General features: G+C 38.4%; 1 protein-coding gene across 1 annotated transcript in view; it reads left to right on the top strand.

Moving 5' to 3' along the window:
- Positions 1-19,139, top strand: part of SLC7A11 (solute carrier family 7 member 11) — a 76,738-nt gene that overhangs the window by 42,604 nt on the left and 14,995 nt on the right. The window contains exons 7-10 of the mRNA XM_041759376.1: positions 13,644-13,767; positions 15,847-15,950; positions 16,968-17,064; positions 18,606-18,755. Coding sequence (XP_041615310.1) covers positions 13,644-13,767; positions 15,847-15,950; positions 16,968-17,064; positions 18,606-18,755 — 475 coding nt within the window. The remainder of the gene's footprint in view (positions 1-13,643; positions 13,768-15,846; positions 15,951-16,967; positions 17,065-18,605; positions 18,756-19,139) is intronic.

Raw genomic sequence — 19,139 nt, 5'->3', positions numbered from 1 at the left:
ATTAGTTATTTAAATTAGTTAATTTTTAAGTTTACTACATTTAAATATAAGAGTTTAAAATAATATAAGAATTTAAAAGTATCTCTGTGTATGGCTTTTCCACTATAATTTTTTTTTGTATTCCTAGATCATTTATATATCACTCATATTTTCTGTTTGTTTTTTCCTGACTTCTTTTGGACATTAAGCTTTTTAACTTATCTGGAATGGATTTCTTTTAGTATGATATAATGTAGGCTTTTGATTTACCTCCAATTTTTCAATATCCCAGCATTTATTGAACAGTCATATTACCCCTTAGTTTATGATATTTACTTAGTTTATAATACTTCTCATAAATTATGACAATTGCTGTACTTTGATTTTATGTTATATACTATTTCAAGGTAATTTTAAGGTATTTCAAGGTAATTTATTCTGCTTGACTTAGTCTTTCTATTGATACATCAGCCAATTACTATATAGTTTTTATTGAAAGTTTAACATCCTTTCTTATCTGGACAGAAAAGTGACCTTAATTACCACTTTTTCTCTCTGAATAAATTAAGATTCTGTATAATTTATATTTTAGGCAGGCAGTTACTCCTCTTGGCTTTTCATGAATGGGAAGGATTCCCATGTATAATGCTTTGAAATTTAACACTCATAGTTTTTCTGTCTATATAAACATATACTCTACATGTATAGCTAAATCCTTCATAGTCGAATTATTTCCTTTCCTGTATCTGACAGTTAATTACTAAATTATTTTCTTCTCTTTCTTCTTTCACATTTTGAAAATACTAATTAAAATAACCTTAAAGGTATTTGTCAGTAATATTAGCCTTACTCTTTTCCCCCTTTCGCCTTTCTTTTTTAATCTCTGAACTCTAACAGAAGGCCTTTTATGATGATTTTCTATTTCCCAGAATATTTTTTTTAACAAAACACCAAATGCTAAAATTTTAATGGAAATAAGCAAAAAATATTTCCTTATTATCCTTATAATTGTTGAAACTGCTCTGTAAGGGATTAAACATATATGCAGTTAATTATTTTATATGTATATTTATACATTATGTATTTATATTATATTATATTATATTATATTATATTATATTATATTATATTTGAACTAGTTGAATTCATATTCCTGAGAAAAATCCTTTACCACGTAGGTTATAAATGTGGTAATAAACACCATTCATAAGTAAACATACATTAGAAAAAATAGGCTACTTTTTCCTTGATGTCCACATATCCATTGGAAAATATTTGAATCACATTTTTATACATATTTTAGCTGTCCTTTTCTTTTACAGAACAAAAATGGCAATGTTGGATTATTTCTTTACTAGGTTTTGCTTTCTTGTGGTGGTTCCCAATCACCTGGAATATTCTAAGTTCATGCATAAAATTCAGCACAAATGCACAATTGTGTTGCTCACTCAAACCTGTCAGTCGGGAAGCTCAGTGTTGTGACCAGGAGTGTGGGCTGGCTGTTGTTGTATATTTAGAAATGAGTCTACCCAAAAAAAAAAAAAAAAAAAAAAAAGGAAATGAGTCTACCCTAAGCCCCCTTCCTTCCTCATTGACATGGGTTCAGTCTGTGGTCCCTTTCCATTGGCTGTTTCATCTTGATTGCAAGGCCTGGTCCCTCCCATGGTTCCAACACCCTGTTTGTTTGTTCTGCTGACGCCCCACTGATGGCTGCCAGCCGATCGTGCCCTGCTGTGTTTGTGTTTTATGGGGAAATGTTCATGTGTGGCTGCTGTGTTTGATATTAAATCTGAGACGAACTTCAGGAGGTTTCCTGCTTTTTATTAAAAATGATTTTGGCTAGGGGCTGTGTTATCCAGTTCATAAATCAGGTGTTCTCAGAGATTTAATAATTTAGAATTCTCATGAGGATTTGGTGGAATAAACATTTCTTTTCTCTGTTAAAGCTGCCTCTTAACTATTTTTTTTCCCCTCATTCCTCTTCATGGCTTCCATTTATTTATTTTTTTAAAGTCTTCTTTTGGGAGGGTTGTGCAGATTTATCGCATGGCTGTGAGAATAATGTAAAAGAAAGTTGAAATGATAGCTTCGTTTGGTTTTATTTACATTTGGTAAGTTTTATGAGTCCTCCCATCAGTATTGTAAACAAGTTCCTATTTTAAAGATTTCTTAAATCCCATGTCGTATCTTTCAACCTAGTTTACTTCTCTCCCTGTTTTAATGAACCACATCTCCTAGAAATAAGAGATTGTTAAAAAGCAAAAATAAATAAATAAATAAATAAATAAATAAATAAATAAATAAAATACAAAAAGCCAAGGAGGCCAGTAACTTTTTCCATATGTGGTTACAAGCTATATGAAAAGCAGAGGTATCTTTGAGGGTGACAAAGAGTCCGGTCAACTTCTCTCAAAAATGTTTGTGCTACAGATTTCTTTCTTTTTTTTTTATTTTTATTTTTTTTTATTTATTTATGATAGTCACAGAGAGAGAGAGAGGCAGAGACACAGGCAGAGGGAGAAGCAGGCTCCATGCACCGGGAGCCTGATGTGGGATTCAATCCTGGGTCTCCAGGATCGCGCCCTGGGCCAAAGGCAGGCGCCAAACCGCTGCGCAGACCCAGGGATCCCTGTGCTACAGATTTCAAGGAAATATTTTGGGGGTACTTTATAATGCTCAGTGAATGGCCTTAAGTTCTTTCTAGAATTTGGTGAGTAAGAACAGATGCAATTGACAAATGACAATTACTACAAATGACATTACTACAAATATTCTCCTAAAATTCAGATGATTTTTTAAAAATATATTTAGAGTAGCGTTCTGATTAAAGTTGAGACATAGGGGCACCCGGGTGGCTCAGTGTTTGAGTGTCTGCTTTTGGCTCAGGTGGTGATCCAAGGGTCCTGGGATCGAGTCCCGCATCAGGTTCCTCACAGGGAGCCTGCTTCTCCCTCTGCCTATGTCTCTGCCTCTCTCATAAATTAATAAATAAAACCTTAAAAAGAAAGAGCTGAGACATAAAATATAGTGACTTGCAAAGACATTATATGAGTGTCTATGATAAAATGGTCTTACGATGTGGCCTTCCGGAGGTCTGACTGGATCTGCATATACCGTTTTAGAAACTGGAAGAATGGACAGACCACTTTTCCTTTAAGTGATCTTTACTAATGATCAATATTTTCAGCCAGGCTGATACTTCGAAGTTGAAATGATAGAAGATGCTTTGATGTGCTGGTATTCCTGGTTGAGAATAGAATCATAATCTCCAGAGCCCAGGAGAAGAGATTGTAAAGTCAGCATCCTATTCTTTCATCTGCATGACAGAATGAGGCAATGAGAGACATTTCCTCAGAATGCTCTGGTACATCAGCAAGTGCTCAACTGAGTTTTTAAAGAATTCTGTTGAACAATCTTTATGGATTAGTTTTATTTGCTAAAGTGGTTGATAATGGACTTTCAAGTGATACGGACTTTAGACTCTATTCATTCAATACCCCTTTAACAAAAGATTTATCAATTTGTCTGAGAGAGAGAGAGCCCTTGAGTATGCAAGTTTGTGCATGAGTCAGCAAAGGTGCAGGGGGAGAGTCTAGAGCACACTCCCCACTGAGCATGGAGCCTGACTCAGAGCTCAAACTCAGGACCCATGAGATCACAACCTGAGCTGAAACCAAGACTCTGAGGCTCAACTGACTGAGCCACCCTACTACCCTAATTCAATACTCTTTTTAACTGATAAGGAAGTGTAAACCTGGAGAGATTCAGTGATCTCTTTGAGTCCCTGCAAGTGACTGGAATGTGACTACACTCAGCCTTCAGATTGGAGTCCAGAAAATTTTTCAAAATTCTGTGAACTTAAAACAAAATCAAAGGCAAAACTCTGGGGAAAAGATACTGTGAAAAGACAGTTTATACCTGGAATATTATATATATATGATATCTGGTGGTCAAATAGATACAATATTAATATATTATTATATACTATATATAAATAATTATATATAATATACCATATACTCGAGTATGCCTGTATACACATATAAAAATATATGTATATATATATACAAATACAAATACAGGTATATACAAATATATGTATATATATACAAATAAATGTGTATATATATATACATACACCATATACCAATATATATACAAATATATGTATATATTTATATATACAATATACAAATATACAAATATATGTGTGTGTGTGTATATATATATATATACACACACACACATACTCGAGTATGCCTGTTTGTGCATGAGTCAGCATAGGGGCAGAGGGAGAGAATCTAGAGCAGACCCCCCGCCGAGCGTGGAGCCTGCCCCATAAGGACCACTTCTGTTTTATAGTCCCTCAGCTACTGCACAGTATATTTGACTTGAGAAAATTATGCCTAGAGAGAGTGTGCCTACGAATCCTTGTAGCCTAAGAAAAGGCATTAATAAACATAAAGCACAAAGCTTATTGTTCAGAGAGTTTAACTTTTGAGCTGAAAGATAAAAGATCACAAAATTTCCATTTCTGCTGCGAGTATGAATCTTTGCAAATGGGCAGCCTGCAGAGAGGAGAGGGAGGGCTTGAAGGAGGTGCTGCCATTTTCTGGGCCTTTGTGACCTCTTCAGGGAGCTGTGAACCATTCCAATCAGGCGTCTTCATCATCGCTTTCTTGGCAAGGACATATCACCTCTCTCAACTGGCAAGGTTCTTGGCCCATCAACTCTACTTCTTCTCATCTTTTCTTTCTCTACCGCTTCATCAGCCTGCTGTGTCATGCTCTCTGTGGCCCTGCCGTATGGCTTTACCAACTTACTAAAGCCGGGGCATAGCTCTTGGCGCGTCTGTTGACTTTGTACTTTTCCTACAAAGAATTACCCTAGGAGTATAAATAGAGACTTGTTGCAGTAAAAAAATTATTTTCAACTTTATAGGGTCAAATATATGCATACGTTAATCATTCATATATAGCAGCTTTACAAAACGAATTCATGTTATTTTCAAAATGGTACTTTAGGAAGCCGGTATTGGGTCCAAAAAAAATGATCTGAAGACATAATTTGACTTGTAGAATGTAGAGCAGGGATTTTAAAACTATTGAAACCCTCAGTTGTATTGCAGAGTATCAATGAATAGAACAAGGAAGAGAGGACCGATCTGGTTGACCTGAGTGAGAACAGGGTGGTCTGTAACCTTGCCTGTTGTCCAGTTTCTGTTCTGATTCCCAGAGCAGCCAACTGGAGAGTCACTTATCTATTTGACCACCAGATATCAAAGTAAAATTATTACTAATAATTAAATTTGTCGTCGTTCAGAAATGTTGATGGCAATTTTTGGTGGTAGGAGCGGTAGTTATTTATCATGGTTGAACATCTCCACATTTACCTGTTCTGTTTCTTATCACGTGGCTGATCAGAAATGTGCCTGGACCTGGTTTATGCGTATATAGTAGGAGAAATGTCATCTGTTCCTTCCAAGATATGTGCTTATAGCCTGAGGGAATTTTGACTCTAATTTCCATTTACTATGCCAAAGTGGGTATATTTATTTTATGTTGCCTTGTTCTTGGCATAAGAGTATTTTTATTTAACATTGCATTGTGTTATCATATGTCCTTGGTCAAAACAAGAGGCTATTGTGCTTTGGTCTTTGTTGGATGGGTGACAATTGTTAGAAGTGCAGGAGATTTTCTTTTTTTTTTTTTTAAGATTTTATTTATTTATTCATGAAAGACAGAGAGAGAGAGAGAGAGAGAGAGGCAGAGACACAGGCAGAGGGAGAAGCAGGCCCCCATACAGGGAGCCTGATGTGGGACTTGATCCTAGATCTCCAGGATCACACCCTGGGCCAAAGGCAGACACTAAACTGCTGAGCCACCCAGGGATTCCCCGAGATTTTCTATTTTAAAGTAGCAAACAAGGAGATCTATCTTTGTTGCATTTCTGGGAAGTTTGAATAATGATTAATTTTTAATCTTCTCAGATATGATTGTTTTAATTTGTGTTTTGTAAGTTGGGACAGTGTTTTAAGAATTTTATACCATATACTGGTCTTTTTTAAAACAATATAATATATGACAGAATTTAATGAGGACTCATTTTAAGTCTTATATAAACTAATTGAGATCTTGATATAATGAGGCCTTTCATTCTTTTATTGGTCAGGGTAATGCCAGCTGCTACAACAAACAAACCGCAAGTCTTCAATGGCTTTCAACCATCAAAAATTTAATTCTTAAATCACGTAACAGTCCAGTGGCTAACTGGTGATGTGATGTTAGCCAGTGATGTCCCTGGCTAACTGGTGGGCCTTCTTATACATGTCGATTCTGTGACCTAGATTCCTTTCACAGTGTGGCTCTGCCACTCTATAGATTTTCTGTAACTAGCTGTCAGGCGAAGGGGGTAACGAGGCAGCCCGCTTTGGCCTTTAATTGCCCCATCAGTTGAGATCGAGGATAAGTCACCCTCTCACCCAAATACAAGAGAGTCTGGCAAATGTGCCCCGTGTGGGTAGCTTTGCCCAGGAACAATTTATACTTTGGAAAGAGGTACATAAATGTGTGGTGGGTGGTTATTTCATCCATACATCTGGATTTTAGGGACTCTTCCAAAGAACGGTTCCTGAGATGTTGCATTATTGTAATGTATGCCAGGCTAAATCCTGAGGAAAATAATGAAATTTTAAAAGGCATATCATAAAAACAGTGTAACAAAAATACGAATTGAACATTAGTGTGAAATTTAAGTTATTAAGATATTTTATCTTTTCAGCTATTTAATTTCTAACATTTTACTAGAAACCAATTTTTTTCCTCCACTCAGACTTGCCCACTAATATCTTTATTATACCCATGATAAATATAAATAATTGTAGTATATCTGGAAGACATACTCTAAATCTCTAGAAAATGAGAGAAAGTGAGATGTAGCCATGTTAATCTTTTTGAATGAAACTCAAGCAAATGAAAATTTATTCTCAAGCTACATTTTGCCAAATAATTTTGCTTAGCGATGAATTTATTCTAATAGGATAAAAAATTAAGTATATTTAGGGATTGAACATTTACACTAATGCTTCTGATTGCTTATCACCCTGTGTTTCTGAATTGTGAGCTTTTGTTTTAGTTCTTTGTTCTGTCTGGCGTTGCTGTGCATTCTTCCCTCCTTACATTTTCCCGGGAGCTTCCTTCAGCCCTGCAGTCTTTTAATCTGTGTCTGTTCATTTCTTACATTTCTCTACAGGTCTCTCTGTCTTCTCTTTCTGTTTATGGACTTCTTCATCTGTGGACAATGGAGAATGGTGAGATTTAGATTAGACATCAGTAGATTTGAGATTTAAAATGCCTCAGTGACAACATCCATAGCCTTGCCATGATCCTGTAAGGAGCAGAGGGCAGGTGTTTAATGCCTGAAATCAGTGGGATCACCGTGTACCTTTATGTGACAATCTGTTTGTCACATCTTTGTGTTCATCCTTGGCCCAGAAATTGTGATTAAGTTAGAACTGAACATGATTCTTCCTCTCGCTGTGTTTTTTTTTCTTTCAGCGACAACCCACACATTTCCCCTAACTCCTTGCTATGTCTCCTCAAGTGCATTTCTTTTCTGTCATTAACAGCCCAATTCCTACTCACCATGGATAACTAGAGATATAGTGATAGCACTAAATGACAATGAGGCAAAATCACTGAAAACACACAAAAGAATTTGTGAGTCCAGCCATCTGTAATCTAATTGTTTCAAGTCTGGAAAACTATCAAAAACACTTATTTGTAATTCAATTTGTGCTAGAAATGTCAGAAAACACATAGCCAGATAGGATGATTCAGCGCCCAGGGCTCTCTGGAGTGTTCTGTATGAGCAAGAGTCAGGGAAAGTATGTAAAAATGTATGGAAAAAAATCATGTGAATGAAAAAATATAGATTGATTTTCTTTAAGATATACTATTATCTTTTTGACTGTAACACGTGACCGAAGTTCTAAGAGTGACAAAACTAACAGCAGTATATAAACCGTGAATCAGCAAAAATTAATCGATTGATAGTGGATACAGAAGAGAGAAATAAAAGAGATGTTTGAGTCATTTCTGTGTCTGAGCTATAGAAAAGCTTTCAAGGTCTTCATAGGGTAATTATAAATAAAATGTTAAGAATGATTCTGGAAAAAAACTTGGAACCAAGAGGTACTTAGTATAATTTTAAATACTTTGTGTTGAGATGAATCACAGTTCCATTTCAATTATATATGAAGAAATAGTGCCTAGTTTATTAATAGAATTGAAAAAAATTAGAAAATTATTTACTTTCTTTTTGTATCCCACAAATTAAGAAGTTTACCATGTTCTTGCTCTTCTTAATCTTTCCTTCCCCCCTTTTTCCTGAATGTCACATACATGTGTTAAAATATTAATGATTTTTAAATAAAAACTGTGACATGGGATCCCTGGGTGGCTCAGCGGTTTGGCGCCTGCCTTTGGCCCAGGGTGTGATCCTGGGGTCCTGGGATCGAGTCCCGTGTCGGGCTCCCTGCATGGAGCCTGCTTCTCCCTCTGCCTGTGACTCTGTCCCCCCGCCCCTCTCTCTGTGTCTCTCATAAATAATTAAAATCTTAAAAAAAAAAAAAGAAATTGTGAAACATCATTCACTTACCTTAGAAGATTCTTGAACACAAAAAGAGCAGGCTTTAAGACTGTCATCATGCCCAGTCCCATGGCTCAAAGACAATTTTAGATGCCCCAGGATCAGTGCGTTCTGTGGTCTCGATTGTATGCACCGCAACACTGAGGATTGTGTGGAACTTCTTTTGGTTCACGAAATCAGAAAATTTTGATCAAGTTAGAAAACAATTTTAGGAATATTCTAAATTCAAGTGATTACTAAATTACTCATATGGTTTGAACCTCAGAAATCCCTATAGCTTCAGGTGTCCTCAGATCTCTGGAGAATCAAGCTAGGTTTACTCATTTGGTGTTTGTAGCAAGAGTCAACATAAACCCTTGGAAACAGCGGTCATTTCTGATGCTCTATCACAGTTGCAGAGCACATTAAAAAATGCATCTCATGGTATATTTATTATTTGCAAGTTTATTCATGAGAACTATGTGGAACCTAGAGAAATACACTTGGCTCATAACGTGTCACGTCGTTACATTCAGTTTTCTGATATTTGTATCATACAGAATAAAACACATGTCTGTCAGCGCCTGAGAATCCCGGGGACCTCGTGCGTGGAGTTAGAGCAAGTACAAAGTAGGGGTGATGTGGCGAGAGATATATGGTAAATGTGGAGCTTAGAGCTGACAGATGTAGGCTCAAGTTTCAACCCTCCCAATTACTATTTTTGTGACCTTGACCCCATCACTGAACCTTTCTGAGCCTTCCCGTTCTCATGTTTGAAAGGGGTGGGAACAATTTCGACAACCTCTTATTTGGTTGTTGAGAATTTTGTTTCTTATTCGTCTATACTCTCTCTCATTCCACAAAGGATTTGGAATGACGTGTGTGTATTTGAAGATAACATGTATTTGTCAGTGCTTTGTAGATTATACAAATATAAGCTACCAGACATTACTTTCTGGACCTTTTGGATTCCACTTCATTCCTTAGAATGAAGTGCTTTTAAGCAGATGTTCCAGAGACTCCCATTTAATAATTTCTAAGAAAACAAGTATTTATCCATGTGTGACATAGACTGGTTATAGGTACCGATTTAAAATAAGCCCACATACCCTCGTGTGTTTGCATCAGGGAAAAAAAATAAAATAAAATAAATAAAATAAAATAAATAAAATATAATAAAATAATAAAAAAATAAAATAAAATAAAATAAAATAAAATAAAATAAAATAAAATAAAAAAGCCCACAGGAAAGGAAGACTGCCCAAGACCTTTTGATTGAAAACTAAGGGCAGCTAATAAAATTATTGGATTCTCACATACTTAATGGCCTTTAATTGAAAAGACTTTGTATAATGACTAGAGGTCTTAAGGATTAAGTAACTCTTTTCAATGCATCTGTATCTTGTTAATCATAACAGGCATGCACAAACATTCACAAAAGAGTAGAACTCAGAGGGATGAGTTATTTTTATTCAGCTTAAAGACAAAGCTTTCGGTGCACTTGGAATTGGAGGATACCTCACAGTAACACAGAGGCTTTGAAATATCAGTGGTCTACTAGTCCCTTTAATTCATTTTATTATCACGTGCCATTTGCCTTAATCTTGAGTTACTAACTGTGCTTATCTGCCCTCTGCATCTAAAGCCTCCAGAAAGATTGCTCTGGCATGGCCTAATAGCTTTTATCAGCTCACCCAGTGGCTCTTAAGCTTTGATGCTTGAAACCCAGGAGTTAACCACATGGTGCCAAGCCCTTCTGAACACGTCAACTGCTTTCCTTGGTAATTGATTGCTGTTTATGCCAAGGCAGCCGCAAGCTCTTCTCCTCCTTCCCTTTGTCAAAATGCAATGGAACTGGAGCACAGAAGACATTGGCTTTTTTGCCACACCCCCTCCAATTCCCATGGCTTAATTTTCTGAGAGAGGAATTCCTGGGCATGTTGTGAATTGCAACAAGGTTGGACCCTTTCTTACTTTTGTCTTATCGTTTAAGTTCCTTTGATTTCCCACCCCCCGCCCCCAGAATCTATATAGTGTATCTGGCTGATAGTAGAGTTGTTAATAATCCATACATTTCAGCTTCTCTGACAATCATGCTTGCTTTTCCTCCTCTTCTGCAAAAATTGTCTACGGAAATTTATTAGGTGAGCTTCTGTTGTCTTTTAACTCTACCCCCAAATTTCCTAAACATTGAAACTTTTTTCAAAAGTTCATCCACTTTCTCATTCATTTGGGGCATATAAAAAATAGTGAAAGGGAATAAAGGGGAAAGGAGAAGAAATGGGTAGGAAATATCAGAAAGGGAGACAGAACATGAAAGACTCCTAACTCTGGGAAACGAACTAGGGGTGGTGGAAGGGGAAATGGGTGGGCGGTGGGGGTGACTGGGTGGCGGACACTGAGGTGGGCACTAGATGGGATGAGCACTGGGTGTTATTCTGCATTTTGACAAACTGAACACCATTAAAAAATAAATTTATTAAAAAAAAAGTTCATCCACTTGACCTTAAAGCTCATGTTGCACAGAAAAATTGTAAAAGTCATGGAATAACTTTTTTCCCTCCTTTATGGTAAGTAAAACTGCATTTTTTGGTCTTGATAAGAGCTTTGCAATATGATTGCAAACAATTATGATTTCAACAATTATGATTTCTCTGAAAATTAAGAGTTAAGAGATTGAGGACCCACATGCATGAGAAAGAGAGTACATCTTAGTGGTTAAAAAGCTGTGACTTGAGCTAGGATTGATCAGCTGACTTCTGGGTTTCTACTTACCAGTTCTGTATCTTTAAACAATTATTTAGACTCTCTTAGACTTAATTTCCTCATATACAAAATGGTGATGATGCTCCTAACTCACAGGATTTTCTGAAGGTAAAATGAGGCAAATATGTAAAGTACCTTATAAAATATCAGGCACATAACAGCCACCAAGTTAATGGCAGTAGCTAGTGCTATAGTTTTTGTCATTGAGAAGTGGAGAAAAAAAAGTTGGATTTTTTTTTTAGGATTTCCTTCTGCTAAAACCAATTCAGAAAACATCCCTCAGACATACCATTATTTTGAAGCAGGAAGTGGGGAGGTTGCCTTGGAAAGGCCCAGCTGAGGCTAGATTCTATGCTGGGAGGGTCACAGCCCAGATTTCAGACTGACTTCCCCTGCTAATTTGCAGCGTCATCTGATGGGACTTGTCCTGGACAGGCTAGTTACTTCACTGCACTTAACAATGTCACCTCAGTTTTTATTAACAGAAAACTTTATACTTCTTAATCCCATTCTTGCGAGGAATAGAGAGCCTCTCTCTCCCCACCTCCCTCCCTGCTTCTCTCCTCCAGAGAAGGAGCTTAACACACCATTTGCGATGTTAAAAAAAAAAAAAAAACAAAAACAAAACAAAACAAAAAAACAGAAAAGATTCAATTTTAAAATCACACAGTGAATGTTTGAAAAGCTGCACATATACCTGCAAGTTCGCCTCCTTAGCCCTTTGCATTTACGTATAGTCTTTCTTTCGAAGAAACAGAATTCGTCTTTAGTATGCCTTATGCCACTCAGTCCTTTGTATTTAATTGGCCTAGTGATTTCCTCTGCTGAAATTTAGCATTTATCAATCACAACTAGCAATGCATGTTACGGTGCTAACAGAAAATTCCACAGGACCCTCTTCACACTGGGGAAGGGGAACATCTGCTACTTTTATATCAGGATGCCAGGATTTAGAGGTCAATGTGTTTCCCCATCAAGGCTTCAGGCTTTGGGGATCAGGGGAAGTGTCAGGCTCCAAGCAGCATAATGAATGGCAGTTGCTGACTGGCTAGCTTTGCCTGTTCTCAACAGGGGATAGTGCTGTTCAGCATAATGAGCTGGGACTTTGTGTGCTAAACATACCCAGCTTGGGGAGTGAGGCAGGCTGTGCCTTTTTTCCCCCCTCCCAGCTCTGAGCTGTATTTTCATCTTGGAAGAAATTATATTGAGGTCTTCATTAGTGGCACCCAGCAGGGTCTAAGGCCCCATGAGGGCTGATAAGCTGTATGGCTAAAAAACCCATCAGCCTTTGTGCAGGGAGCTGAAGGTTTAAGTTGCTTGAACTGGAAAGAGTCTGAAGAGGTGATTATGTTAAGCAAGTAATGTGTATCGGTAACATGGAATCAAATTATTAGGGTCAGTAACTCCTGGCTTTGCCAGTGCATTAAATGAAGACATAACATTGCATTTGTGCTGGGTACTTCTTGATGCCACAGAGTGTCAGCACTGTCCGGTCATATGTACTTCACAGCATGTCACCTCTAATTTCATGGGATTATCTGCACTGTTGCTTTAATAGATACTCATGATCTTGAGCTTCCTTTGAACTCACAGCAGGGCAGTGCAAAGTCATTACTGTGAGCGCTTCTGTGCTTTTTGCGTTATATATAAAATTATCATCACTATCATTTAGAATGGTAGATCTCTCTTGCTCTCATGCATCCCAAAGCGTACGACTTACTTGCTGATAAAGGAAGCTATCGAAGGCGGAAAGCTGAATGGGAAAGATCTACTTGGGGTCTAGCATTAGAAAGGTGTCAAGGCAGTCAATTAGTATTGGAAAGGTATATAGACCCGTGGTTCTCCAAGCGCGGCCCCCCAGCCAGCAGCAGCACAATTGCCCAGGAACTTGTTAGAAAGGCAAATCCTACTGAATCAGAAACTCTGAGGTGGGATCAGCAAACTGTTTCAACAAGCCTTCCAGGTGATGCATGATCGAGTGTGAGAAACACGGCCGTAGCATTTGTGGAGTACAAGAGTGGGATGGCCCCATATGTTCTGAGGGTAGCGCAGTAGACAAGACAAATGAAGTACCTGTTCCCATGGACCTTATTAAATTACAAAGGACTGTAGCACTTCACCCTGATAAAATATGCGCACTCAACAGAGGCTATAATTATCATACATACTATTTTATTCTTTGTTTGAATTAGCCCGTTATGGCACCGTCTTTGCTTTCAGAGAATGACTAACAAAAGATAACTAATAAGCAATTCCTTTGTGCATTTCAGAACCATCCCCCTTGCAATATGTATATCCATGGCCATCGTCACCGTTGGCTACGTGCTCACAAATGTGGCCTACTTTACGACCATTAGTGCCGAGGAACTGTTGCTTTCAAATGCAGTGGCGGTGGTAAGTCCAAGTTGGGAAAATGCCAATTTGAATTTAGGTTAATGAGTTGATGCAATTTTATAGTAGTTCCCTCCAGCAGAAAGTGTTTTGAAATTCAGTAATCTCTTCTTGACCTGAATGATAATGAGCATTTAAAAAATTTAGAAGACACCTTAGCATATTCCATTTAACTGATCTAGCCAGAGTCCTATATGATTTCTTGGCACTGTTCATTTCATACAAAACGTTTCCCCATATTCATGCTTGAAAACACATTTCCATGTGTGCGTGTGGAATAGAGGAAACATTCTTCCCACATGACTTGCAGGATAGGTGGGCAGTTACTGAATTTAAACGAATGTATTTTTTGGTCTGCAAATTGCAATTTATTCTGTACTCCTTCCTGTTTGTAAACTTTTTTTTTTTTTAAAAAGATTTATTTATTCATTAGAGACACAGAGACAGAGAGAGAGAGAGAGGCAGAGGGAGAAGCAGGCTCCCTGCAGGGAACCAGATGCAGGACTCGATCCCGGACTCCAGGATCACACCCTGGGCTGAAGGCAGGGGCTAAACCGCTGAGCCACCCAGGATCCCCAGTTTGTAAACTTTTCAAGCTTAAAATCTTTTATTGCTTCCCCGCAGTGCCACTTAAGAATTTCCAAGGGACCATATGTTTGTTTTTTCTACTATATCCTTTTGAATACCAATAATGGGATATTATTAATTTTTGGAAATACTGAGTTATTCAAAGTTAAACAGATGTCATTGCTCTAGCACTTCTCAGAATATTAAAGATGCTAATGTGCATTTTTAACTCCCTAAGAAGTGGAGACTCATAATTTTACAGCATTTTCCAAAAATTTACTTGACCCCAGGACCATCTTTGCCCTCAAAGGTCATGTTATGAGACTGTCAAGCTGTGACACATACTTTTAGTTTTGTATAAAAACTTAACTGGTAAGAAAGCATTTGTTCATGACCTCATAACAATGAAGAGTGAAAAAGTAACTTCCCATCACCAGATGTCAGTTCCTTTTAAAAGAGTCACTATTACCTCATATGGGCAACATCCACAGGGGACAAATTATCTCATTTCATGGGAATCTATGTACGTGTTAACTGTATTAAAAAGAGACTTTCCCGCTGCCATAAGTCCCACCAGACAAGCCAGTGTCCAGAGCTCACTGATGTCGGGTCAGTCGTCGCATCTTACTAGACAAAGGGCAGCACTTACTTTTAGAGGGTGATGCGGTCCATTAATTACACAGCACCGGCTGCATCAAGGACAACTAAAGAATCCCACATAGTTGTGTGTGTGTTTTTTTTTTTAAATACATCCTTTATGGAGATTTGCAGTATTGTATATGCCATGGTGGAAAAGGACATTTTGGAAGTCTCGTTTATCTTTTGTATTTTCTGTGGCTCGATTTTCGCAGACCTGTATATGTATTCCAGCCTTTTTTTTTATGGGAAACCATGAAAGGAATTGGCGGATCCCTGAGAGGGAGAGAGTGGCTCAATACACAGACATTCAGCTGATGTGATTATTCTGGACAAGAGATTTTCAGAACCGCTTGTATATGCGGTATAAATGATTAAGTCATCGATTATGTCTCTCTGGACCTCCGTGTTGTAACAGGGGGATTGGTAGATGAAACAAGTATCTGTGACACTTCTCAGGGTACATTTGTACTTCGCTGTAAAAATGTGGCTTTCTAGGCTAAAGGGAAGGCATTTTACAGAAGGATTTCTGTCTCTAATAGGAGAACTTCTGAACTGAGCTTTTCCTACTTACCAGAATCAGAGATGATAGATATCATAGTTGATAAAGATTCAATAAATGGATCATCGCATTATGAAGGTAGAGAGAAGGTGCTTGTTTAGACTCTTGCCCATAGTTTTGCAACAAGCAATGCCATGGTGCCTGCTTTTGATTATTGTCCAAGAAGTCAGTCTGACCCTAACCAAAAAAGAAAGATTATAAAACGCACACGTATCAGCAGGCCAAGAGAAAGTCATAGAGCGAGTTTGGCCTAAATTGTTTCATTTTATTCCACTTTCTGGCAGAGCATTAATTTGCTTCATTCTGTCTTTCACTAGACCTTTTCTGAGCGGCTACTGGGAAATTTCTCATTAGCAGTCCCGATCTTTGTTGCCCTCTCCTGCTTTGGCTCCATGAATGGTGGTGTGTTTGCTGTCTCCAGGTGAGTGAGTTCAAGCATTTCCAGAAATGCACTTCTGTTTTTGAGATTGGCTGTGATGAGGGTAGTTTTAAAAGGAAAAGAAATAGTGCCTGCAAAGCTGTTGTTTTTAAAGAGACATGTAAGATTGAAGTCTTCGTCTGAGCATCGGTAGCATGGCTCATTCTGCCCATTAGAGGGCACTGCTTGTCTACTCATAGTCTACGCTGCAGCTGGGCATGGAGCAATTTTTCTTTTCTTTTCTTTTTTTTCTTTTCTTTTCTTTTCTTTTCTTTTCTTTTCTTTTCTTTTCTTTTCTTTTCTTTTTTCTTTTCTTTCTTTTCTTTTCTTTCCTTTTCTTTCCTTTTCTTTTCTCCTTTCCTTTCCTTTCTTCTTTCTTTCTTTCTTTCTTTCTTTCTTTCTTTCTTTCTTTCTTTTATTTATTTTTTAAATAGAATGTCTGCAGAGTTCAACAACAGCATTTTATTTCTGGTGATAAAATCTTTTGTTTCTCCAAAGGTGACAAGAAAAAAGTAAAGTAAGAGCCACCAGAAATCACCCCCCCGCCCCCGCCATCTGTATCCCTTTGGTTTTGTTTGCTGCAAAAGTCCCTTCTATTTTACCATAAGATTAAGATCCAATCAGAAAAATGTAACTGTTCTGTGTGTGTACACGTGCATGTCTGTGTGTACACACATTTGCATGTGTGTGCACATTGGACTGGATTGGATTGACAGCACACGTACGACACTCGGAACCTATTTATACTATTATATGTAGGGAGAGCTATGCTGAGTCGGATGTTGCTATTGTTTCTCCTCAAAGAATAAGATAAATGTTGGCAGATTTTATAAAATTCGAAGTCAGGTTTCTTTTGATGCTTCTCTGCCTTACCGGGACAGTGGAATCTGAATAATCACCTGAGAAATGTCAAACCAGTTGCTATAATAGTAGATGCAAGTTTTCTCTTAGATTTCTGGATTTTTCCCTTTGAAATGATCAATTTTACAGTCAATTCCACCCACATTTTTCTCCCATCAGGTTATTCTATGTTGCGTCTCGAGAGGGTCAGCTTCCAGAAATCCTCTCCATGATTCATGTCCGCAAGCACACTCCTCTGCCAGCTGTTATTGTTTTGGTAATGCATATTAAAAAGTATACCTAGATATAAGCTTGAATAACAGGTTAGCGAAGAGGATTTCAAAGCAGAATTTAGATCGCGCTTTACTTTCCCGTTCATTGCTAAATTGACTCTGTGTATACCTTGGTGGAGTTTGGGAGGCAAGATATTTTCCATCGCTTCCCTTTGTTCAGTATTTCTGATGCATATTTGATGCTTTGGGACCCATCACTTCTTTTTCCCCTTTGTAGAAACTCGCGAGGTCTAAGGGAAATGATTACCTTGGCTCCTGTCCTCGACACAGAGCCTCACAGAAAAGGATGTAGAGCAACAAGTCCCAGTTCTGCATACTGAAAGTGAAGCTGAAAGCCCCAGTCCAAAAACACCTAGAGGTACATCGTAGTATCATAGGCACCTTATAACGAGTTGCATACAAAATCATAGAAAAAAAAATCGCTGAAGCCCTAGGCACTGCGGTGATTCTGTGATTAAAAGTGAGATATTTGAGAGCAACTCTAAAGGGAAGAAGGAAAAAGCACCACAGCTGAAATCTGAGTTGTAGAATTCTTAACGCAAGGTGTCCAAGAGGTGTGGGACGCACATGGCTGTGTCAGGTGTCGAAGTCCTTAAATACCCATTGGCAACGTTCTGTTCAGTTTTACCTGCTATTTGGTAATATTTTTGTCAAGTGGACTCGGCTGTCAGGAGCGCCATAGACTATTTTGGACATTGTGTTTCATGCATTTGTGTCATCACGTTTCCTTGAAAGCTCCCCGGAAAGTGTGCGTCCGCTCTGTGTGCGGACTCTGGAAGTCAACGTCACTTGTGGGAACAGAATGTACTACTCCGTGCAGAGGGTTTTCATGTTAAGCCTCTGCTACCAGTGGAGCTGTCCTTGGCATGTGGAGCTGCAGAGACTTGCTAGGCTGATCTCTGGGCTTCCCTGTTTTCTGTGGTCTTGAGGGTCACACATGGCAAGTGCACGGGGAGAGCAAGTGTTGAGGAAGGGGAGGTCAATAATTTGCACTCAGGAGACGCCAGAGTCACTGAGAGGTGGCCCTGTTTCCTGAGTGTGTGTAGCCAAGGGCTTGTCAGGAGCCGTTTACAGAGCTCTCTGAATTTTCTAATTGGGTACACTTGACTTTCAGTCTTAGTTATTCGCTTCTCGTCTCAGCCTCTGGGTCTTTAAATGTAAGTCAGGGAATATCCTGTGTTTTACACTTTGGAAACACGTTCTCTTCTCTCGGATGAAAACACACACACACACACACACACACACAACCGCACAACGGAAAACTGAACATCTGTATAAAATTCCATCTGATTAAGTGGTAATGATGATGCTCTTCCCAGGCTGTTACTGGCGCGTAATGGGGTATAAGAGCAGAATATAGATAGGAAGTCAGTCGAATATAGGTTTTTTAATCACTGTCGTAGTTTATCCGTATAACTAATCCTATGAAAAGGGTGATCGTAACGTGTAGTGATGTTATTGCTTGTTGCCAGCTGTGTTCTCTTTTGACTCACCGAGCATGGTTTGTCTCCCCCTTCCCCCTTAGCACCCTTTGACGATGATAATGCTCTTCTCTGGGGACCTCTACAGTCTTTTGAATTTCCTCAGCTTTGCCAGGTGGCTTTTTATTGGGCTGGCAGTTGCTGGGCTGATTTATCTTCGATACAAACGCCCAGATATGCATCGTCCTTTCAAGGTAACCTCAGTAATCTTGATGGGTTTCCATAAATCTTTCTTCTAATACCTAGTCTTCCCGTTGTCATAACTTGATGATGGGGAGCTTGGGTGGGGGCCGCATCCTCTGGGATCAAATGTTTAACTCTCGCAGTTAGTGCCTTGATGTTGGATTTATGTTAGCTTGGAAAAATAACTCATCAGGTCATTTGTGTGATGTATACCCAACTTTGTATGTCACTTTTCTGAAAAATGTTGCTTTTTCTTGGATGTGTCTAATGACCCCACGTGTTCAAAGTGTGGGATATGGGATACTCCGTGTCTGTCCGCTGAGTAATTGTGGATAGGCCTGCTGAGCCGGGGCGGCGGATACCTACAGAATTGCCACTAATTGAAACTCTAAAAA

The sequence above is a fragment of the Vulpes lagopus genome, chromosome 6 (assembly GCF_018345385.1).
Source record: "Vulpes lagopus strain Blue_001 chromosome 6, ASM1834538v1, whole genome shotgun sequence".
NCBI lineage: Eukaryota > Metazoa > Chordata > Mammalia > Carnivora > Canidae > Vulpes > Vulpes lagopus.
The sequence above is the reverse complement of the archived record's forward strand: the minus strand, read 5'-3'. Positions and strand labels throughout refer to the sequence as shown.